Genomic DNA, 25,270 nt, shown 5'->3' with positions numbered 1-25,270 from the left:
TTTCTGTCACCAAAGGTTCTCAGAGAAGTCAGGCTGAGTGAGGACCCATTCTAGTGCTGGTAAGAAGACTATTTTCTGTGTAGTGGAATTCTCAATTGCCTTTTTTCCTCTCCTTGAAAGCTTTTTAACAAAGAAAGTCATGCTGCTGTTTACTCCTTGTTCATCATTAGCTAAATAAAACTCCCTAAATATTTCATTCTGGTAAAACCTTAATATTCAAATAAACCAACATACTCCAGCAAACATGTTCATTATTACAGATTACTCTGAGTTGATTGGGCACATATAAAGATTTCTATCCCCCCCTAAACAATAGTTATTTGTTTATTATGTTTGGAAAAAAAAGAAAATCATCCTGAGTGGCTTCCTTCTATTTGTCTGGTGAACCAGTGAGCAAAGGCAATGTCCAGAGAAAGAAATTGTGACATCCTTTACATCCTTAGTGGTGTAAACTAGGTACCATACTGAGAACAGTCACTTCAGGGTTAGTCCTAGATATCACAAGACACAGTGTGCCTCTGTAATTTTTGAGAAGACAGATACAGTTGCATAATACAGTGACATTTAATGTTTAAGAGTCCTCACTAGCAACCACCTTAAGGTACACTCAGAACTGCATTTCATGCACAGAAATGTTTATGGAACTAAACATTATTTATATTCAGTAAGTATTTTGCTCATCATTTTTCTATTCGTTATCATGCAGACACTGTTTCATTTTTTTGCTAACACCAGGACTGGATACCTATAAAACACAGATATGGTGGTTTGAATTCACACTTCTGAGGGTTTTTAAAGCTCAATTTTCAGGGATTAATTTGAGAACAGTGCAATAGCAGAGTGTGAAAAAGGGAATGGTTCTATTCTTTCTGTGCATAGTGACAGACAATTTATTTTACTATGAACACTTGTAACCAAGTAATTATGTTTGGTAAAGAGGCAGTATGGAGCAAAATTCTTAATCCTTATCCTGTCTGAGTAAGAATTTAGGGATTTAGCTCTGCATAACAGTTGCTTCACATTATTAATATATGATTACCTTTACCCTGTGTAATGGTGAGAGAATAAGTTGTTACCCAGTGTTTGAAGTTTATTGTACACAATCTAGAAACAAAGTGCATTTATGTGATGTTGTCTCACACATGTATTTATATTCTCCATACATTGTGAAATAGCATATAAATATGCTACTTCCACATACACAAATTATCTTTTAATTATACCAAATCTACAGCTCACGAGCTAGATTTCAGCACCAGCATATTCAATTACAATCAGTAGATGTGACTTCCAGTTCTGCCTCCCTTGCTGTCACTCCAGGGTTGTAGCAATTTAACTGTAGGTTCATATCTGTGACAAGAACACACATTCTTCTTGTCACATGGAAAGTAACAGGATTTTAGAACTCCTCTTTGTTGCTAGGCTGGACTGAACACATTAAAATATTATGACATCCTTAGATTAAATTCCCTGTCTAAATTAAAATCATTTTTATTCAAAGAGAAATTAAGGAGAAATTTGAAACACAACGAAATGGAAAATAATTCAGTCAGACTTGTTCCAAACTTAAATACTTAATGTCTTTCTGTGAATTCAGAAAGAATTCTTCGGTTGACCAAAGAACCCAAGCTTGGATAACCTACAATTAACCCATATGCAGCAGTGTTGTGGAGTCCCTCTGAGAAGCTCCCATGGCACTTAGGAGATGGCTGATTAACTGCACTGCTGGGACAGCTTCCCCTCCATGGAGTTTCCACAGCAAAAAGATAAATACCATGGTCTAAATAAATGGGGCATTCTGATTCCATTCAAAATTTTCTTCAAATGCATGCTCTTTTTCATTGACAAATAAGAGGGGAACTATATATATATATACACACACACACATACGTCTGTAGGCTAAAGTTGTATTTTGGTGTTTTAAAGGAAGGACAGAACATTGCTGGTGTTGTGAGATGTCACATGTAAATGCAAGGTCAGTACCCAGAACTTTGGATACACTTATTTTACTCTATCACCGCAGTGAAGACATTCACATTCATTGACTTGAACTTGAGCAGCAGATGCGTGTGGCTTTATGAGAAAGCAAGTCCAGAGGGCAAAGATCAGCAAAAGACAACTACAGCATAGAAATCTGAGCTTCTTGAATTGTGCTGGACAGATTGCTGATCACAGCAAGATGTATGGAAAGAAAACAAGGTAGAAATACATATCTGCATCATCTGCTAATATGGAAGTATTTATTTTAGCAGTGTCTGCAGAACGAGTATAGCAGGTCATTAAAAATTATTTTTATAAACTTCCTATTGAGAAGGATTAGAATGCAAACCAGGTATTTAACCTTGTATGAGCCACAGCTGACAGATTTCTTGATGTCATAAGTGAACCTGTTACATCAAAGAACGTAGAATTATGTGGTGCATATGTAACTTCAGGAGTTTTACATGAAAATTCAGTAAAAAGGTAAAGACAGCTACTCCTACTATTAACATGTCCTCCTACCTTAGAGGAACTTCTTTTATTCTTTGCATCTGGTTTCAGCCAGGAGACTTCTGTAAGACTGGAAACTAATTTTTGTGTGACATAGTATGGAATTGCTTCCATACTATTACTCATTTGCCTTTCAGCTACATTTTTGCATATCTAGTTTAATTGCAGATGTTATTACACATACATACTGTTGAGCTTGTTGAATAGTAAAGTCCATATCATTTTAATATCAACGTATTAATCACAAAGAAAAGCAAGAGCGCTTGTGAAGTTTTTGTTGGAGACTGAAGAGGTATCAGGAAGTCAGTGCCTGTTACATGGCAGGCAGAGGTGGCAGTAGGATTAGCCTCTAGGTTAAAGACTCAGAAGGGAAGTTAAGGCTTTAAAAATTCAGAAATGCAGGAGACCATCCTCTCTGCTTGAGGCTAAAGCTGATTCTCACGGGAGATTGCTAACACATATGGTTTTGGTGTTTTCATAATTGTGCACGTATTCAGAGACGGGATGGAAAACAGGTCAGCAGCAATTTTTGCATTTAGGCTACTCTGCCTGACATATATCTCTATATTCTGTATGCAGGTGCCCAGAAACACCTGTGATGATAGCAAAAAATATTGATCTGAGATCTCATTATAAATTCAAACCTATCACACGCTAGCTTTCAGAACTGAGAACTGAGTGCTTGTATCTACAGCTGGATCTACCTTTTTTGTACCAGCATCTATTCTATGTACTGTTGGTTACTCAGTACAATATTTTGTTACAACTACACTGACTTCTTTAAATTTTCTTGGGAAAAACATCCCAATACCATATATTGAAAATGCACAGTCTTATTATAAGAAGGTAAAACAGTTCAAATAAGATGTAGGAGGTTATACAAAAAGAATAGGAAAAGAATAATTGTAGTAGGGAGGCTGAGACTGAACATCCCCATTTGAGTAAGGAAGTGTGTGATAGGTTTGTGTTTATAATGAGATCTCAGATCAATAATATTTGCTGTCACCACAAGTATTACTGTATTCTAAATTCTGATGTTCTGAAGTATTTGTGTAAATCTAATTTTAAATCTGAAGTCCAAACTCGAATAGTTTTATAATTTCATACCTGGAAAAATACTTACGTGCTTAGTTGTCTCCTTGAGATGGATACACTGAAACACAATTTGAAGTATATTCCTATAGCTGTGGTTCTAAGGAAGGAAGCCCATGCAAATCTCTATAAACTCTTTTTTAATAACATACCACAATAATTTAAGAATAATATTCACCATATTATGATTGGCACTTAATAAGAGAGTTCCCTCAGTTCTCACTCAGAATGGAGTTAGTTTTTTCCAATTGTTCTGGCTGCCTCCTTATGGGTTACTTTATAGCTTGAGGAGGATGCAAACACTGTTTCCCAAAACCATAGCAGTGAGGAGGGCTGCTTGTTTCCAGAATTTGCTTAAGCTGCTGTTATGCTGACTGTTACATGCTTTTCAGTGAAATAAGTAAACAGAATCATTAAATCATAGTTACAAGGTTTTATTTGGTTAGAAGGCAGTGCAGCAGACAGATGACTGCTCTTCAGGGGAATGCAGGATGAAAACCACTGCATTTGTGTTATCTGGGGCTGCTTTAGGTTAGTTACTTAAGTGATTTAGAAGTCTGAAATAGAGGTCAGAATATTAAAGTTTCTTTAATTCCTCCTGAGGAAAAAAATGTTTTAAATAAAGAGGGCTGCATATTTTATGAGTAATTACATAAAATGTTTTTCTTTCTTGTGAAAAGATAGCTACAGAAGCAGCTGGGTAAGAATTCACACAACTCCATATCCATAGGCCTGGTATTCAATCTACTTTGGGCTATAACTCAACTTCCAATTTGAGATTGTTTACTGACTTATGAAAAATATATCTGGTTGTTTCTTTAGCTTTTCTGATCTGTAAACCTCTGTCATGAAGCTGAAGGCAGCATAGCACAGTATGAAAGAAAAGTATACCACCATGAACCTTTCAGTAAGCAATTCTTGTGTACACTCCTCTATCCATTGATACAGTTACTTCTCAATGTCAACTGCTTTTATCACCAATATTTTGTGCTGTTTCCTTCCCTAAGCAGGCACACATTTTGTGGTGTATTCAGTTAATTGGTATGAAATAGCCCTGTTGTCAGAAAAAGTAGTTATTAGGAAACCATCTCTAGAAGCTGGCCAGTAAAGATGAAGACTAGACATCATCTAGTTTTAGACAACACGTGCCTAACTAGACAAAGAATACTAACTTTTTTTATCTGATACACCAGTTATTTCCTTATTTATAAAAAAATATGTTAGTCCTATTCCAAAAGGGATGGAATGGAGATAAACTAATCCATACAGCGTGCCTTGTTATTTTGCATTTTGCTGTCTTGATGTCTCTTTAAGACAGAAATACAAATTCTTTGATTTCAAATAAAACCAAGTCTAGCCTTTAAAGCCCCTTATTGTCAGGAATTAAAACAAAGACAATAAAAATAGTAATGTTTTTGAAATAGTTTCAACTGTTCTAGTAGATTATGCTGCTGATAGAAGGTCAGTTTTCTTTGAGTCACTAAGGAAAAAATCAGAAGCTGAATCTTGGAAGTAATGCTGTGACATAGGAGGTCATGTCCAAGATACATTTGAAAGCACTTTTAAGAGTAATATGTATTGCTATTGCATTTCTGTTTTTTTACTGACTTAGAGGACTAAGAACTCTGCTGGCTAGGTTCTTAGGTGGAATGATTAATGTGGATAGAACCATGTGCTTGGGTCACATATCTTGGTTTAAAAACACGTGAACAACAGATGTGGTCTGGAATTCTAAGGTAAATCCAAGAATTTCTGAAACTCTGAAAGTAAGGTAACCATTACACTGTTTCCAAATTCTTACTCATGAAAAGAATTCTATACTCAATCTTAGGCACACAAAGTCCTTGCTTTCTCTAGGTTTGGTCTCAGACAAGAAATCTACTGCCTTGTGGAGTGAAGCAGTAGGATAGATTGGTGTTCTTGTGAAAGACGGTCCTTGAGAGGACTTTTCCCAGACTATTGCTGCATAGATTTACAGAATGCTTTTGAATTTTCCCTGGCTTTCAGTCAAGATTCACTAAGAATGCCTAAGTGATACCCTGAAGCATTTTTGTCATACCGCAGTTTTGAAAAAGGGGATTTCAGTGCCCCAAGTAGACTGGGCCCTCTCTAGACTCCCTGTTCATTTCTTAATAGGTCCCTTATGAATTTCACATATTTGAACTTGAAATTTTAACACAACTGTTAAATCTGCAGCCAACCAGAAACACAATTTTTTAGAGTTGATGTTGTTTTAATAGCTTTAATACTGCATTTCCTGTTCCTGACAGTTGCCTTCTCTGCTTCAGCTTTTTCTTCTTTGCAGACTTTGTGAATTGATTCTCTTTCACTGGCTTATGACTTGGCCAAACATAGAAAAAAGGTGGAAGCTTGGTTACCTGAAGGAAATATGCCTCTACTGGAAAAATATTTTTTTCCTGTGAGGATAAGTCTGTGTATATGTATACATACAAAACTATTTTTGAGATTTTGTATAACATATATAATTGGTTTTGAGTGCATTCAAATGAGTAGAAGTCATAATACTCATGAGCAACAAAGGAATCAAATTTTAGCCAGAGAAAAAAAGGACCTCTTCCCATAGCATCAAGAGTTTTAAAAAGCCCTTAAAGACCACGTGATATCTGATAGATACAGGGGAGTTAGCACTCATGCAGTTGTCACTCACATGTGTGTTTTTGCATGTTCTCTTCCAATATCTTATGTTCTTAATATATGTTACTTAAAATGATGTAATGAATACCTTTCTGTGATTTTAGATAATGTAATGATGGAGGGATGTCTTTGTGTGTACATAAATAGGAAATACATGAAGCATCCTTTTTTCCCAGGACTGGAAGGCTAGAAGGCACTGTATTGATTACTGCAGGAAGAACAAGCAGCGTTAACTACAATCTTGGGTCTTTACATATTGACTGAAGTTAGTAGAGTGAGAGTAAAATAACTGGAATGACACCTGGGAGAGAGCCCAGGGCATATTGACAGTAACAGGATGTTCCTCAATGGCTGTTGAGTCACAATCCTCAGAAATGGGAGAAGAGACACCAAGTGAGAGTTGACCACATTCAGCAATTAATGATTTAGAGCATTCTTAAACCTTGGAGGTTAAATAATTAGGAATGATTTTCATATTGACTAAGTACTAATACTGCAGGAAACAGAGTAAATTAATTTCCAAGCAGGTAATGAGATATAATTTTGCATTGTATTGTAGTCCTATGAGTCATTTTCAGTACAACAGTGTATTGTAGTAAGCCTTTGCTGTACATAGGATTCTTATAAATTCCTGCAATAGGGATCAATTAATTTGTATTGCTAAGCAGCACTAAAGCAGTGCACCCTGCCTACTGACAAGTTCTTGAAATCTGGGAAAAATAAAGATTTTAGTGGCTGTTTGTATAGTCTGATTGTGTGAAAGTCATAGATTTTTAAAGTCTAGAAACACAGCCATTCCAAAGATGCAAAGTTAAGCATTCCAAAATAGATGACTGATTTCAGATCAACTTTTATTTTTTAGTGTTAATATTCCCAACCATCCTCTTATCCCATGCAATGAATATAAATCACAGTTCCTTTCTGTAACTGTCCTTAATAATACTGCACTTAGTTTTTGTCTGGAATTGCACTTGGCATATTTTTTCTCAAAATTCAAATAACGGAAAACAAACGGCATATACATATCCTATATGAAGGATATAAAGCCATTATAAAATTTAAAGGCCTAAAGGTCATTAACTGCATTGAAACATGAACATATTTATCAGATCTATTTAGATTTCAAAAATTAAACTTACAAAATGCCATCTATACTTGGAAAAATGCTGAGCTTGATTTCTATGTGGAACAGCTTTATCACACTATAAAATGCTTACTTGGTTATACCACTGTGATTATCAAGTGATGGTCAGCAAAGCAACCCTTATAAAAGAAGTCCACTTTACATACTGTGAAGGTCATTACAGAAAAATCCAGGTGGAGAAAAGCAGTACAGAGATGCCATCTAGCAGTAACTTTTAGAAATTTCCTAATATTGGATACTTCCTTCTTTCAAGATACTGCACTTATGATTAGTAGAAAGGAAAAATTTATATCCAAATCCTATCACTGTAGCTGGCTTCCTGCTGAATGTCTAGGCACCCTACTGGAAATAAATCTTTAATGAAATGTATTATCATGGATAATGAAAAAAAAATTCCTATGTAAATACAGATAAAAAATAGAATAAAGTCAAAAAATACAGCATTTAATAAATATCTTAAATTGATATTCAGTAATTAGCACTGTGTTATAATTTATCATTAGTGAGCTGCCTTCCATTTATTAAAGAAGAATTTCTACAGTTGATCAATAATTTATACTGAGCTTAAAATGAAAGAATTCAAAAGCACGGGCAGTAAACTGCTGTGGCTGAAATAAAATCCTAATGTTTCAGACTTTGGGGAATAAACCATATATAAATTTTTGTTACATATTTTACCATAAGATGGCGATACTTAAACACTTTACTATCAGTAAATAACTGAGTAGTTCAGCCCAATATCTCTGTCATAATAAGAGTGCCTGTGGACAGCAGTCTTGACTCAATGATAGCCTGGTATTATTTTTTTAACTGCCCAAGGCATTATTTTAAAATAGTTGATCAATAAAATAAATGATTACCTGAAAATTATGTAGGCCATGACTAGAAATATATTGTGTATACTGGAAATATCTCTTGTGATTCATTTCCCTAAGCTATTAAGTTTGCGAGTGCCAAGGGCACGTAAAAAGTTGTCTTTCTAGGCATGAGCATACTGCACAATTCTTTCTGGAGGAGAAAGAATTTCCCATCCCGTTGTTTCCTACAATTAGTTTCATGTCATAGATCTGCTTCCCAACCTGCAGGGCAGAAAATTATTATTCTGTTTCAATTTAGCATAAAGCAAGATAAATAACTGAGCACTAATTCCATTTCTGAAGTGAGTGTGCAATCAGAACTTATACTTTTTTGCTAGAAAAATGTTGTAAAAATTTTTTACATATGTAATTTTCCACAGAAATATGAAATGTATTGCTCATAGTCAACAAAATTTAGTTACTATTTTTTCCATGTTACACCTTTTTATATTTAATGTGGTGTAGGATCCATTTGATCTCACTTTTTTAAATTTATGAAAATCCAGTTAGATCCAATAAAAAACTGATTTTGACTAAGGGCTCTAATTTTAATCTAATCTTAAAGACTTTTGTGCTTTTTTATTCCTGACCCTTGACAAAGTCAAAAGAGCCTGGAAAGAACATCTGAATATCTCTGGAAATGTCACAAGGAGTGATGAATAAAAGGCCATTTTCATGCCCTCTGCACAGCCTGCCACAGCAAAAAGGGCTAGAAGCAAAGTTTCCAAAGTTCATTTGTGCCATTTCTTTCCAGTGCCTCATCCTGGTTTTCAGTGCTGGATGGTGACAGAGACATAAGATGGAACATTTTTTTCCCAGTGTTATTTTGGGGCCTGAACTAAAAAGAATTTTTCTGCCAGCTCTTTTTGCTTCATTAGTGGTTTTACTCTTCTGTGGACAGAGAATGATACAAATTTGCTTTTCCTGCTTTTATGCAGCTTCTTTAACAGATGTTGCAAAGGGTAACAGAAGACAGAAAAATAAAGAAAATGAGTGTGTGGAAACCTGTAGTTACAATGAGACCATGTGCTGCTATTCACACAGATGTGAAACTCCTGTGTGTGCATTGCCTGATAAGTCCCCTTACAGGCACAGCAATACCTGATCCTTTCAAATAGCTCTTATTTAATAGAACTGATATAACTAATTTCTTAGGTAATGTTATTAATCCACTCTCCCCTCTGCTTTTTTGTTACTGTATCTTACTGACTGAAAAGCAGTCAGAATACTGCAGCTGTAAATCAGATTTCCACCTAATTGCTTTTTAGGTTCTGTTTTTGTTTTTAATGAGGAGCATCCATTCCATATTGTTGGACATTCAGTACATATTTGTATATGATTAATACCTTTATTTTAAATGAAAAACCTGCCAGAAGAGCTGAACATTGCCTCACATGGTTGTCTGGTAACCTAACTGGTATCATTAAAATGACATTCACCAACATGCAATACCAATTGTGGCAACATGGCACGGACTGCTACTGGTAATGGACTGCAATACTATAGCAATGTTTTCTCTTGTCACGTTTCTATAATGCTCACAGTTTCAAGATTGTATGCCACAAAAAACGACAAATGAGACAAGCTCTACACCTATAAAATACAGCTCTAGAGACATCTGCAGACCTGTTCAGTCATTATTGCTTGCAAGGGGTAGAGTGCAATTCCGATTTTCCAAATTACTTAACCTGAAATCTCCTTCACAAGCCAGGCTGTATGGCTAAACCCGATTGTGTACTTTTATCATTATTTCCTTATCAGCTGCGATCTCTTGGTGACTTGACCACGTTTGTAAATAACAAAACTGCAGCAGCCCGGAGCGTGGCTATAGTACTAAATTCAGTGTCTTCACGTGACGCCTCCAGTTTCACTCTAAACAATTTTATTTCCAGTCGGAGGCTGCCGATCCCTGCTTCCAGCGCCTCGCTGCTTCCCCAGAACTGGTGCAGTCACCCAGCGCTATAAATGCCTCCTTGCCTGGAGCGGGATGGAGCGCCGCTGGTTTGCGCTGGACAGCCACCGGCCTTGGACAGCTACCGGGCTGGGGCCGCGGCAGCCCGCACGGCAGCCCCGTCCCTCTGCGGCGGGCACAGCTCCTGCGAGCGGTGCTGCGGGTGCTGCGGGGGGCCCCGGGCAGCTGCGGGGTGCGGCGGTGCCCTGCCCTGCGCGCCGGGGCCCAGGGCCGCGCTGCATGGCGCCCGCACCCCGCTGACGGCGGGCACCGCGCCCCCCGCCCGGGCCGCCACGCCGGGAACCGGGGCCAGCCGCTCCCGACACGAGCCCTCCCGCCTGGCCGCTCGGACAGCCAAGGACACGCACCCGCTTCTCCCCGGAGCTATCCGGCGCTTCGCCCGCTACCGCATACACCGTGTGCGGGCCGGGTCCGCCGCTGCGAACTTGCCGCCCGGTCGGCTCCTACCTTGGAGGGATCGAGGCCGGCCAGCAAGGACAGCAGCAGGAGGTTGAGGATGCTGGCGGGCGCCCGCATCCTGATCCCGGGGCTGCCTCTCCGCGCCGCTCCTCTCGGTCATTCACTCCGCTCCCGCCGCAGCGACCGCGCCGGCAGCCGCGCTCTCTGCCCGCCCGCCGGAGCCCGAGTGGAGGCGGCAGCGGCAGCCGCCCGGGGGACGCTCATTCCGCAGGCAGCCTCGGCGCGGGGAGGGGGGGCGAGGACGGCGCTGCTCGAGCTGGCGGAGCGGCTCCGCGGCCCCGTCCCACCCCGCCCCTCCCCCCGGCCAGCCCACCGCAAAAGTTTGGGCCCGGGAGACGGCGGAGCCAGCGCGGCTGGACGGGCGCGGGAGCGGGCGGCGGATGTGACATCAGCGCCGCCGGGAGGGAGCGCGGGCAGGGGGCGGCGCGGGGGGCTCCGGGCAGCTGCCGCGGGCTGAGGGGAGGCGTGGCCGGGCCGCTGCGGGGCGCGGTGCCCCCGGGAGGGGCGGCCCCACCGACGCCGCACCGGCCGCGGGTTAGCGCCCGGCCCCGCACCCAGCCGCGGGTTACCGCCCCCGGCAGGGCCGGCGGGGGCCGGCTCCGCTGTGGAGCGCAGCTGTAGGCGGGGAGGAGCCGCTCTCCCGAAAGAGCGCCTGGCACCATGGCAAGGGTGGTTGATGTAGGGAGCTGCGGGGACGGGGTTTTCCTCAGTGGAATCCCTTTCGCACCTCCATCTAGAAAGTTAAGTCAGGGCTTGACTGAGCCCTGGTGAGGGCAAAGCGACCTGTGCTCGCCAGCTGGCCCACGGGCAGCAAGGGACTATCGTGGCTCCTTGGTTTGACCTGTGAGCTGAGGTGGGAAAGCCTGTGCACATGCAGGCAGGTGGAGGTCATTTGCTGAGAGGAACCCTTGAAAACCTTCTCAAGGGCAACCAGGAGTTTCTTTTTGCCTACATCAGCCAGCGTCTTTGCAGTCAGACGACGCTGCTTTGCCAGCCTGGGCTCTGGCTTGGCTGCTGTCCGCCTGGGCAGGTCAGTTTCGCAGGTCGGTTTCGCAGGACAGGCAGCAATGGGATTTGGCTTCCTCAGGGACGCGCGTTCAGCAGCTGAACATGGCTCAAGTGAAAATAACAGCACTATCCTGTTAACATGGACGAAGCATCTTAATGGCTCAATTACTTTCCCTTAGAAGACTCAAATTCAAAATGTATTGGCAGGGTAGTCTTAGTTATGTCATAGTCAAGATTATTATAAATGTGTTTTTCAGCTTTGTGTGGTAAAAATATATTAGCTTTACAGTTGGCAATTTTTTGGTCTTAACTAGATTCTCTGAGGGCTATACTGTGTGCTTTTTCAATATCTAGCACAGAAAGGCCAACACTATTGTGCCTTTTTTTTTAGGTGCTGTATAATCTTAACTAAGAGGAAAATGGGCTAAAAACTTCCTTAAAAAAGCAAAACTTCAGTGTAAAAATACCAAACTCCAGACAAAACAAAACCCCATGCTTGGGAGGGTGCTAGGATGAGTGTGAACAGATGTGATTTTCTAACTGTCTCCAAGTCTACAAGATTGGTGTCTTTGCCTTCAAGAGCTAAGACCACTGCTGAAAGACAAATGGAACAGAAACTGTTGTGCTTTCAGGCTATCTGAAAAGATTGTGTATCCTTGGCATAGTGTTTCCAGATCAAAAATGCTGACTTTTCCTGTGTTTTCCAGTGTTTTATTACATTTCTGATTTCTTCTGGTATTACAATAACTAGATTTTCTTTTGTGAGTGAATTAAAATTTATGTTTTATGTTAAGATGTCTTAGACATCCCCTTTTCATCAGCAGTATCTTTTAAAGAGATACAATCTTTCATTTCCTTGGAAGGTAGAACTACAAAGTATGTTTCCTTATGTCATAGAAAGGAAATTATGAATTAGATTTCATTGACATGCTAGAGTCAACAATGGAAAGAGAATCTCCTCTGATACAGACCCTACTGAATTACCTTCTGGAAGGACAATATAAAGGATACAGAAAGGAGATTAGGTTTTTTTTTCCCCTGTAGAAAGCAGGTAAAAGCCTTATTTTCTATTAAGTAGCACTAAAAAAAATATATAAAAGGGGACAGTCACATATATTCCTATGAATTCAATATAGAGTAAAGTACTCACACCAAAGCACTGGAAACCTCAGGCTCTCCAAAGGACAAAGTGAATGGTGCTTTCAGCAGAACCAATTTCATATGAAAAAAGAACATAGATTCAAAGCCACAAAGGCAAGATTGAAGGTATTTAAATCATTTCTAGGGCACCTCAGTGACCGGTTCTCTAATTTTCCCTAGCTTTATTGTCCCCACCCTTTTCTCCCCTTCTTTTTTTCAGTCTATCATAGATAAAGCTGGCAAAGTGTATGAACTATTCAACTAATCATAGAATGCAAACTTTAAGGAGCTTCAGTGATGCAGTATGTTTTTCCACTTCCTGATGATGCTTGGAATATCTGTCTTTGTAATCAGTAAAATATTGAAGAGTAAAGTTAAAAATAAAACCAGTGGTTCCCCAGGCCCCCAGAAACATAAGCCTTCAGAACTCCTGAACTCCTCAGATACTTTTGTGTGTTACAATCTAATAATTTTTTTGATATATGAAAAGGTACCAAAACATATTTCAAAAGGATAGCATAAAATGACCCAATTTTTTTCTGTCTGATTTTAACAATCCATTTGGAAGAAAATTAAAATGGGTAATAGACTTATTCCTCCACCCTCTAGCAAGCTGACAAATAATTTTTTTTTGCCAGGAAAGACTGTATGAAAACCGGTGAGAATCATTAGCAATTAGTACCTGAAATAATTTTGTTTGTTAAACTGTATCTGAAAAATTAAACAAATTGAAGCCCTCATGAGAAATTTTTATTTTTGCCCCATGCCCTGAAGTGGCAAGGGAATACCTGATTGTGAAGATCTCTCTCTAGCAAAGCTTTTAATCATCCTTAAAAACCTGTGAAATTCTATGTGAATGACATTTCTTCTTGAGGTCTTAGTATGGAGACTGGCTGCTGCAGTCAGTGTGAAATACACGATTGTGAGAGAAATGAAAAAGATACCAAAAGCTTTCCTGCAGGCATCAAGGGACAGAGTATGAGCAGAATGGAGGCACACTGTGAATACAGCTTGTCTGGATGGGGAAGGATGTTCTCAGTGTGTGCCTAAAGTTATAACAACTTTTCTTCACACCATATTGCAAGATGTATTGCTGGCAGTTGGAATAAGACAGGCACTTGTTCACTTGGGTGCACGGAAAGTGTTGTTGATAAATTGGGTGTAGGTGCCAAATTATACATAAATAAATTCGGAGTTCTGCAATCTGAGTTTGAGAGCTTGAAAGTAGTGATGGGGGTTATGAAAAAGGACACCATACATGTGCATCTGTGGAAATACAATCTTTATTTGTAGCAGGTAACATCTGAGAACTTTTGAATTGCAGTGCTAACAAATATTTTTTCCAAACAAGAAAATTCTTCATGAAACTGGTCGTACACTTAGTATTTCATGGGTATTGTATTTTCTACTAAGTTAGGAAGGTGGTCCAGATTTCAAATTTTAGACATTCTCCTGATTATGAGAATGAAAAGTTTAGGGAGTTGGAAAGAAGGGCTGAATACTGACCCTTGTTGATATTAACTGGTCTGAAATGTCCTTGAAGAGGATAAATTTGTTCTTCACTACAGAAAGATTTTGATGCCTCACAGAAACAAAAGAGAGAGAAAAAGGTACAAACAAAATTAAGTTATCAATGGTATAGAAGTGAAACTTTTTAACACATTATATTTGTTTACATTTGTAAAGAACATGACAGAAACAGGACACTTGAAGTGTTTTTAAATCAGATGATTAGAAATATTAGGAAAATATTAATTTAATTTAGCCAGTGAAGAGTACATAGATGTTAAATAAAATACAAAAATACTGCACATGTGAGACAAAATTCAGGTCTACTTTAAATGATTGAATTTGCTAATATTTGGATACTTTTTACCATCAGACTGAAATACAGTTTATAATCATCAGTTGTATTAGCAGAGTAAATTTTGGAATCTGTCAATACCATGACCTTGCTTCCTAATCCACACATCTGTATTGGTTAAATATCAAAGCGAGGCTTCAGAAGCATGTTTTGTCAGTGTAACTGTCCTAGTGATGATTACTTTTCTAAATAGAGATTTTTTTAAAGTCCTACTAATACCTGAAAAATGTATTTTGATTTTTTTTGAATGTTATCAAAATTAAAAGGTGGCTAAATAACTACTGAAAGTAAGTTTAGGAGTTGATGTTTTTTCTCCTCTCTGCTTTCTTGAAGTGAATCTTTCAAAAGAATTTTTGTTACTCAGAGTTGTTTTAGGAACTTTTCTGTGAACATTACCTTTCTTTGTATATCTCTGTAAGCGTGCACTGAAAATAGTTAAAATTCAAGTTTCTGCAGAAGTGCAGTGCTATTATTTCCCGATGTGCCGATGCCAGTGGGAGGTGTGCTGTGATGTGGGGAGCTGTGAGGCAGCACAAGTGTTACTGCCTCCCTTGACAAATACCAAGTTGCACCTGACAGATGGACAGAAATATTTAGGTACTGGATACTGTGGACAGGTTTAATAGAGAACCAGTGAGTCAGGCACCTCTTTAACTCATTCTTTAAAGCTAACCCATATCTAGAATTTACTTTTGTTGGAGTTTGTTTGACCTTAATTTTCATTGGTGAAGAAACGGCCTTAGTAAAGTATTCTCACGTATTTACAGTTCATATGAAATACAAGAAAGACTTAATTCTGTGGAAGTTTAAATTGTATATAAAGCTAAGATCAATATTTGTAAACATTTCTGTGATTTAGTTGGCTTTGTTTTTCTTTCACATACCACGCTTATTTATTTACTTTTTTTAATTCAGGACTTCATTTATGCATCAAAAACAAATCTATAAAATAAATCCTCCTTCTGGCCTTTTAGGAGTTAAGATAATCTTTAAAGTAAAATGTAGCTATAGTATTTTCAGATTTATAGTTCAGTTATATTTAAATCACTATGAATAGAAATAAGAAAATGTAATTAACGATTTCATCAGTGTGAAATGTAGGAAGAATGTTCTTTGTAAAAGTGACAGCATCTATAAAGAATGGTTCTCTACCAAAAATGCTTTTGCTAGAAGATTATGGAACTCTGCTCACAAGCTTTCTGGCATTTTCCCTTTCCAGTATGGACAAGTACTTTACAACACATCCCATTAGAATAGCCTTTAATTGTATTGGTTATGCACGACTTTCATAATTTTAAGTATCATAAAACTTAAGAATTAAGATTCTCTTCTACAAGATCACAAAAAAAGTATGATCCCATAGAATAAGTGAAACCTGGAGAATTAAGATTAAAATGTGTTTTATTTCAGAATTAGAGTGCAGATAGAAAAATCTAGTAGTTGTTTGATAGAAATTTGGTTTGTCCGATTCAATATCAGTAGGAATAGTATGATTTTTAAATGCTAAAATAGTCGGCAATATTTAAAATTGACTCTTAAAATTTTCAGCCTATCAAGTAACAATTAAAGTTGGGCTAAGTAGCTGATTAAGTCTCCAGCTAAGTCTTGCAAATCTGTAGAACGTTTAATATTCAATACTCCTCATTTATGTATTTTTAATGTACTTTGCAAATTCAACTGAAGAAGTAACAAAGAGCAGTATTCTGTATGATGACACATGTATGAATTTATTTTGGTAGTAATTCTCTAAATATTTATATACAGGCAGAACTAGTTTGTTTCTTATAGCATATATATGAATACTTATTGACTCAAGTGTCGTAGTAAAGAGGTTGCTTGCAATATCCTGGTGTAGCAACATGAAGTTTGTGGGAATTGAAAGGCCAGAGTATACTCAACTATTGATCATTGTTGAGTTCCCAGGACTCAGCATCTTGCAGAACTGGGAGTCAAAATAATAAAATAATAATAAGGAATCACTACTAAAAGTTCAGTTGCAATACCAGTCTTTGTCATAATCACTTAAGGGTGCTAGTATTAAGAGAAAGATTAGGTTATGATTATAAATGATGGTGCAAATATTGTGATGGATTTTGTGTTCTGTTTTATTTTAAGGTTTTGACTTAATCATCAAACATGGTATTTTTCCCCAAATGAAGGATCAGTGTATGTAGTATCTCTGTCTTGGTGCAGAAATTTCTACTGGAATAGAGAAGGAAAAGTTTGCATAAGAACTTGTCACAAAGACAAATGAGCTTAAGAGGTGGGAGTTTTCTGTAATACAGTAGATCATTGCTTTGATTTTTAATAATTTTCAGTTTTTAAAAGAACCTACCATATAGCATCGATAGTGTGGTGCTATTTGTGGTACTCTTACAATATTCATGGTTTTGTCCCGTGTAGCCAAGGGCTTGTTATAGCTGTTGACATAAATTCAGGCACTGCTGGGGTATTTTTTTGTAAGTTGACACATAATTGGTATTTTAATTCCAGGTAGATGTTAGAATATAATTAATCTGAAAAAAAAAAAAAAAGTAGTTTTTCAAGGTGATGCTTACTGGAATCCCCCAGGTGCTTCTGTAGGATTTTGAATACTGGTGTGGATGCATAGCTGTGGAAGGAGCCTGTCAGTGTGCTCTCTCAGTTTAAGGAGGTAGGCAGCTTTTTAGGAGGTAAATGTTAGGAAGATAAATGCTTTAAAAAAGCAGCTCCATACAGCTCTTAAAGCTAATGAAGGGTTGCACTGGCTGAGCTGAACAGCTCAGCTACTTCTGCAGTCCACGATGTTCTGTGTCATTTGTTTTCAATTTTCTCCTTACAGTATCAAATTTAGGAGTCTATAACTTGCACATGGGATATATTATCCCTTTTTTATCTTATTCTATTTGCCCAGTGTTACCCCAAATGCTTGAGAGCTGGCTCTAATATTGTTTTGATTTTCCTCCTATCCTGTTGCACAGCAGCCACAGAGGGACAGATGCAATGATTCCATTCATTCCAATTCCATTCATAGCTTTTGCTATGATATTTGGTCAAAATAAACATGGGGTCTCTTCTTTAGAGAGGAAAGTTTATAAAGATTTTCTCCAATTTTCTGTACACTATCAGCCCATTTGTAAATTCTAGAGGGAATAATTGGATTAAATAATCCATAAAAAATAATTGTAATAAAGTTGTGCTTTGGAGCAAAATGTCATGTTTTTCCTCTCAAACTGTGGCTTACATTACAGTAATTCTGTTGATCTTTTGTAAATCTATCCCTCATTTATAACTAGTGTGTCTAAAAGGTGAATCATACTTACAATATTTAATATTTTGGACAGATAAAAACTATAAATACCTCCCATTTTAAGACATAAGGAAACTCTTTTGCACTGTTAAGTCAAGCAGTGGAACAGGTTGCCCAGCAAGGCAGTACCATCTGTGTCCTTGGAGGTTTTCTAGACCAGATTGAATAAAACTTTGAGTAACCAAGTCTGACTTCACATCTGACCCTGCTTTGAGCAGCAGTTTGAACTGGAGACCTCCTGAGGTCTCCTCCAGCCTGAATCATCCCATAAGAATATGAATGGTGGTGATCTACACAACTAGCTTGTCTCTTCTGCCGTGAGCAGGACTTGGAGCCAGCCACCTATCCTATTCCTCAACATATCTGAGAAAATAGAGGTGCTGCATTTCCTATCAGTATGTGTTTGTTGACCAATATGATGTATATGATATAGTTTTATATGTATATATTTACATATGCTATGTAGACCAGTTTGATATGAGTGTTAATTACAGGAACAGTACTGTATGAGTTGAAAATGTGTGTGGTTTTGGGATTCCTCTGCTTTTTTTCAGAATCTAGCTGTAGTCTTTGTATGAATGGTATTAAACTCTCTCATAATTAATCTTTTTAAAAAGTCTCTTCTCTCTGCTGGCCCCTGACCATTGTTTTGCAGGAACTTCAGCCTACACATTGATACCATTTTTTTTTTTTTGTCTCAAGCCAGAGGAGAGCATTTTAAATCAGCGTAATAATGAGGGTGGACAATGAGGTACATAAATTGTGAAATTCCTTTCTCACATTTGCACTGTATGAGTGTTCATATAAATCTAATGATCTTTTTGAATATAACCTAGCTTTAGCTGTTAAGCAGTGGACTCAACCCCAAAGTTTTGCTGAGATAGTCTCCTTCTTAATTTTAAACCTATGGGTGAAAAAACCCGTGAGACACTACCAATTCTTTTACAGAATGTGAACAGTCATTATTTGACTTGTGAATGAGGAGTTTGATAACATATTTCTTGGAAAGCAGCACAGCTTTTCTTTCAGAGAGTAGTACAAATCCCTTGCTGTCATATTCAGCAGATGGCAGCATGCATGTTAATTGGCTGCGTATCTGCTCAAATCTTTTAGCTGCCAGGCCATATTGATGAGCAAAGTAATTAATTTGTCAGTGCTTTTAAGGTCAATCACAGTGGAAGCTTTCAGTGTGCTAATATAAAATATCATATTTACCCTGAGGGTGCACTGTCACAGCAGGTAGAAATTAATTGTGGAATTAGATAATTTTTTTCCTAGAATACAACTGTGTTGAAAGAAAGTATAAAACCAGTAGAGTACAATGCAGGACCCCAGTGTTTCTAACATTAAAACACAAATATTACATTTCCACAAATGCATATCTGAGTGGTACCAGGAGCAGGGCCTGGGATAAGGCCATGAAAGGTCATGCAAAAATGAAAAAAAAAAAAAAAAGAAAAAGGTAAAAAGGCACAACCAAGCAAATGTTTGTCTGATTATTTAATGGCAATTCTCATGTCATTTGCATTTGGCCAGTTTTGTTTATAATAGCAGATCAAGTGTGGTGTAAATGACATATTATCAAACTCTGAATATAAATAATGAAGGCATATGATAACTATCTAAAAAAAAATACCATATTAGATAGAAAAAAACGCTCGGTTTTTCCATTCTACATGGTGTTTTTCACTGTAGTCTTCTTGTCAGACTTGCAGAAATAGGAATAACGGGATACTTAAGGCAAAAATCTAAAATGCTGTCTGAATTTTTCAGCTAGGCTGAATTTTGTCCAGGGCTCTTAAGGTGGACTCTTCTGTGTGAAAAATGCTATAGACTTTGACTGTTGCTGAATATTGGAAATATTCATTATTTAACTGTTCAGGAAGCACTTCTTCTGTTTGTGTGTTTGTAGAAACTGAATTTTAAGGCCTGCTGATGGTATTTGTGTAGACATAAAGAGAAATTGGTATCTCACTATCTTACATTTATTTAAGAAAGGTATTTATTTAGTGAAGTATTGGAATCATCTAACAAAAAGGGATCATTTTTTTGTGACCCAAAAAAATCAATCACACAGACCACTATTAATTTATGAGTGCATATTGGTGGTTATCACCAAGTACTGCATACATCAAAAGAAATCTTACAACTAAAATATGTTCAGAAAAATTTCCCAATGAGTAGATACTTTTATCTAGTTACAGATAATTGGAAATAAAGGAAAAGGATATTTTGCTCACTGATTTAATGAAAAAATTATTCACTACAATTTAAGTTCTCTCTGAAGCTGTGTAAGCTCCTGATCCTGAAGAGATTTATATGCATAGTTATAATCATAGATAAAGTTGGTAGGAACATCAGCCAGTGAAGTTAATAGGAATGTTGCCTGTCTGTATTTCCACCAGTGTGGTTGCATTTATTACATTTCAGATGAAATATGTTTGTAGATCTTTGTAAAAACAGGATCTTCCTTTAATTAGGTTTGTTGGGGTTTTTTTTCCTCCCCAAGTCTTAGAAATAAGTTCTAAACTAACCATTTTTGGTTACCGATTTTTTTTGTGTGAAGCATGGATGCAGAATTTTGAAGCTTTTTTGATGTCTTACTAAAATTTTATATGGAGATATAGGGATTTGCATAACCTTCAGCTAGGTTTCCAGTAGAACCATAAAGAAATTGCATCGTGTTTCCATCCTGTGTTTCATATTGTGGAGGCTCCCCTTCTACACTCATCCTTGGAAAATTTAATTCCTATAATATAGGACACATTGGGTTTATTGCCCAACTAATTGATTTCTGCAGTAATATGGAGTGTGAGTCAGGTGGACTTCTGTAAAAGTCAAGAACAGACTATTATAATGTATGACAGGATTTAGGGAATACAATGTATAAATCAGTGTTCCTGTCTTTGTCCAAGTTATTAGTTTCTTAACTGATTAAAGAAGACTGGAGAGAAAGGAAAGCTTTATTCACATAATAGCATCCATTTTTCTTTTGTTTGCATGTAAAGGCAAATATTTGCTTTGTTGTGTTTGAGCTTGCTACAAAATAAATGCCCATGTAAAACCACAGCTCAGAATATTAATGTAACATTCAAAGAATGAGATGAAGAAAGAAAAATAATTACCTGTAGACTAGGAAGTCTTTAAAGTTTTTTGACAGACAGGCTATGAACATTAGTTTTGATTAATTCGTTCAGCCAAGAAAAGCAACAGTTTAGACTGCTGTAAGCTTTCAGTTTGATTCCTTTTTAGCTGTCACTCAGCTGTGCTGAGATGCCTACAATGAAATGAGAGGGTTTTGGCAGTGTCTAGGGCACTACTGAATAGTTTACATGTAAATCCATTGCAGTGGAAATTCTGTTGGCCTTGTAGAAATGGTCAAAACTGTCCAAATTATTATAGTCAGTTTTTTGTGTGTAGACTTTCATACTTAAATGCAGTTAAGCATAGTATGAAAAAGAAGGAAAATTTCTGAGTGGGCAGAACTGCAAGGTGAAGAGAATGATAACAGCTTGTAAATTTTTTACGACATCTAAATTCCCTGTGAATTAGTTATTTGGAAAGTTACTGAAGCCCTTACTGTCTTAATAAAATATTTTCTGTGGGCATCTGTCAGTTTAATTTAATAACTGGAAGCTAGAAATCACAAAGAAGGCACACAGTGGCTCCAGACAAACTTCTGGCAGAGGTTGAAACCTCATCATCAAACCCCTGCATCATTTAGTTGAGAAGATCCTGTTTCCTTTTGCTAATGTGTAAGATTTCTTTGCTAAGGTATGAGGCTTAAGTTCAAAAGGACATTAAATACTTGAAGGTAATTGTCCAGAAGAGGAAAGAAAATGTGATGCTTTTTAGAGCACTGTTTGAACAGTAACAGACTGGCAAGGGATGAACTATATTAGAAAGTGTTTGGGTTGACTAGCTCAAAGTTTTTCTTATCCTGTTTCCTACAGGAGAAAAAAGCAAACACTTTGTTTGCTCTGTCCTTCATCTTCTCCCCCCCCTTTTTTTTTTTAAATGAAATATTGGCTAATTTAATCCAAATTTAAGAGAGGGGTAGATGTATCAAAGAAATTATTTTAATATTAGAATTTGGGGGAAAAGTATTAGTGGTGGTACAGAGGAGAGACTTATATGAGCTCTGCTTGCAGAGAGAAGATCTTACATTTTACTGTTGTTTGCTAGCAAGGTGGTCAACATATCTTTACTTCTGAACTAGTCATGGGCCAAAGCAATCTCTTATGTATTTCATATTGAGAAGTCCTTTAACAAGGCAAGCATATTTCGAATGAGAAGCATTCTTAATCTTTTATTATGAATCTTCAGTTGGAGTTGATGATATTGGTTTGATAGTTTCTTGTTAAATAATCCAGTTTCTATGTACAAATCTTTGGAAAAAATATCTGGGAATGTATCAGTTTTCAAATTGATCAGTATGTGTGTGTATACTATATGGGTCTGTGGCAAAATATATTAGAATATATTACTAAATTGTATTATCTTATAGACCTGTAACCATCACTTGTATTCAAACATTTTTGAGTTATGTGTTAGACAGAGGAGTAACATTACCTTGGAAACAGCAGGCTCCCTGGGCTGACATGAGGCCATTGTTACTGACATTTCCTAACTCGTTAGGATGTGGTTAGCTATTTTTGTTCTAAAATGTAATTTTCCAATTATTTGTCTTCACCTAAATGAAATCAAAGGCATTCTGCATATTTTGATTGTTCAAAAACTCTGAACTAGAGGATCTTGATTTTATTATTTGTCTTTTTAAACTGAGAAAATGTGTTGCCTAACTAGATTTAGAAAATTAATTCTTTGAATTATATTGATGTTAATCTAAGAATTAAAAACTGATTTTTTCAATCAAAGCTCTATAGAAATCTTGCTGAAAGATTTTTAATGGTCTCACTTTTTCCAAAGTATTAAATGATATCTTTTAGAAACATGCTAAGGATTTTAATGCAACTTGGGTCTCCCATTCTGTGACTGACTGAAACAAGAAGATCAAAGCAGGATCAAAGGCATTCATAAAAGACAAAACCAGATATGAACAGTAGGTGCTTTCTCAAGAAGCTCTGCATAAGACAACAAAGATTTGTAAAGATAGCACAGCTTTCCAGGTTAGTAAAGGAAGATATTAGAAATACTTACATAAAATTCTGCTATTTGTATTTCAGAGCTTCAGCTGTAGTCTTCAGGTTGGTTGGTTGAAAAGTTGCATAGGAAACTGCTTATATTAACTTATTTTTGTATGTATAAAACTTACATGCACACAGGGAAGACTAACTGAAATAGTATTCCTGGTTTTTGTAAACAGTTTTCAATATTTGTGAGGAAAAATGGTGTTGTTTGGTAACTAAGAGAACATGAAGTAGAAGGAAATCTTTTCTATTAATCTTGATATTTTCTGGCCTCATCAGTCACAGATTTTTAAAAAATGTTTGGAGTCATATCTTAGACGATGTTTATACAGTGCAGGTGTTTATTATACACGTAGGAGTAGAAGGGAAATGAAGGTAACAGAAGGGGCAGGACTGTGAACAGAGGTATAAAAAGAGGGAAATGACTGAAACAAAAAATACTGACTGACAAAGTCAAATAAATAAAAATAAACAAAAATATCTAATAAACATCTAAAAAAGAAATCTAATTTTTTCTTAATTTCTGATTACCTACTTAGGCTAAAAAGCCCCAACCTTAAGCACATCTAAAGACACATGCTTTACTGAATTTGTATTATTTTGAGTTATGTTATAAAGTTTGAGTTTCAACTAACTAAAACTGAAAATGCAAAAAGATTTGCATGTAATTGTATTTGTAATGTTTCTAGTCAACTCTTAATCAGCAAGGACCTGTGATACAACCCTGTGGCATAGACACACTTCTTTTTATAGATACAGCATTCAATACAGATGGGGAGCTGACTTGAAATTGAGGAACTTTTTGAAATTTACTCATCATTAATTTGCAATATGCCATTCCCAAGAGTCTTGGTTTGCTTGTATGCTGACATTTAAGTCACTGTCAGTCAGTGTAAATGACATATAGAACATGCATACAGGGCTAAGAAAGCTGTATCTATTGTTTAACACAGAGCCTTAGAAATGTTTAATGTCACTTAACTTTCAGGCAGAAGAAGGCAATCCCTTAGGATATTGTTGGTTTGTTTTGTTTTTTTTTCCTTGTATATGGTACAGTGATCTTAAAACGTAGTTTAATTGCTCAGATGATGATGAAGTATCCCTTACACTGGAAAATATTTGTGTTGATGTTTTTGTTGTCCCCTTTGCATCTCAACATCTGAGTCAAAGTCAGAATTGAAGGAAGAATGTCTTTTCTTCTCTCTCACAAGCTGTTTGAGATGTCTTGAAGAATGCACACCTGCTGCCTTGCTATCACAGAGTAGTATCAGGAAATATGTGTGAAAACCTCAGATGTAGCAAAGAATGAGTACAACGAACTGGAGTTTACCCATGTCTACTTGGACAATGCAAAGTTTATTCAGTTCTTACTTTTTACCTGTAGTGCCAAGCTCAATGATTTTATCTCTCCATTTTCAATTGTGTTTATAAAACCCAGTTTTGTTTTCTGGTTTCTCTACTAGGCTCAGACCAGGAGCTATCAAGCTAATATATATGGAAACATTGAGACTAAGTCTAACTGTTGTTGCCAGTTGAAAACAGTGGAGTGCATAGATCCTGGGTATCATTTTGTTTCTTCTATAAATTTCAGAGGAGTAATTGCTGGAAAAATGTTAATTTCCTATGAGCCTTGTGATAAGCTACCCACACTGTGCCCAGTCACAATTTATATGTGGGTGAGGTTAGGCATAATCCAGTTGATGTTGCAGGTGTGCTCTCTGGAGTATTTTGCTGATTTTAAATGTTGGTGTTGGTATGGTACTCCATATTACAGTGGTTTAGATCATTGCAAATTAAATGAGAGATTAGATGAAAGCTCCTTATTTGTGTTTGCTCTACTCTCCAAGTGTGGCATATGGTCTTGTACAGACTAGGAGTTATTTCCGTGCCAGATTAAATACTTGAAATGCCAACAGCATATGAAAACTAAGCAAAAAGAAGCATCACAAGAAAAATGGAAAGCTAAGCACAAAAGGTATCCATAAGTATAAGCATGTAGCATTAGGGTCTCTGTGTTAACAAATGTGAAAATCCATATAATTTTTCACTCTCTGGTAGAAATTTAATGGCCCCAGGGCATTAGCTCATGAATCACTTGCAACTCTGAAGAAGTTCATATTTCTTACCTGTTCAAACTGCTTAGTGTATGA

At 37.2% G+C, this 25,270-nt stretch overlaps 1 protein-coding gene across 1 annotated transcript in view; it reads right to left on the bottom strand.

The window, feature by feature from the left end:
• Positions 1 to 11,013, bottom strand: part of OLFM3 (olfactomedin 3) — a 56,552-nt gene extending 45,539 nt beyond the window's left edge. Inside the window, exon 1 of the mRNA XM_069022683.1 lies at positions 10,658 to 11,013. Within this exon, the coding sequence (XP_068878784.1) occupies positions 10,658 to 10,726 (69 nt within the window). The 5' untranslated portion in view covers positions 10,727 to 11,013. The remainder of the gene's footprint in view (positions 1 to 10,657) is intronic.
• Between the last annotated feature and the right edge of the window lie 14,257 nt (positions 11,014 to 25,270).

The sequence above is a fragment of the Aphelocoma coerulescens genome, chromosome 8 (assembly GCF_041296385.1).
Source record: "Aphelocoma coerulescens isolate FSJ_1873_10779 chromosome 8, UR_Acoe_1.0, whole genome shotgun sequence".
Classification (NCBI taxonomy): Eukaryota; Metazoa; Chordata; class Aves; order Passeriformes; family Corvidae; genus Aphelocoma; species Aphelocoma coerulescens.
Note: the sequence above shows the minus strand (reverse complement) of the source record. Positions and strands in the feature narration are given on the sequence as shown.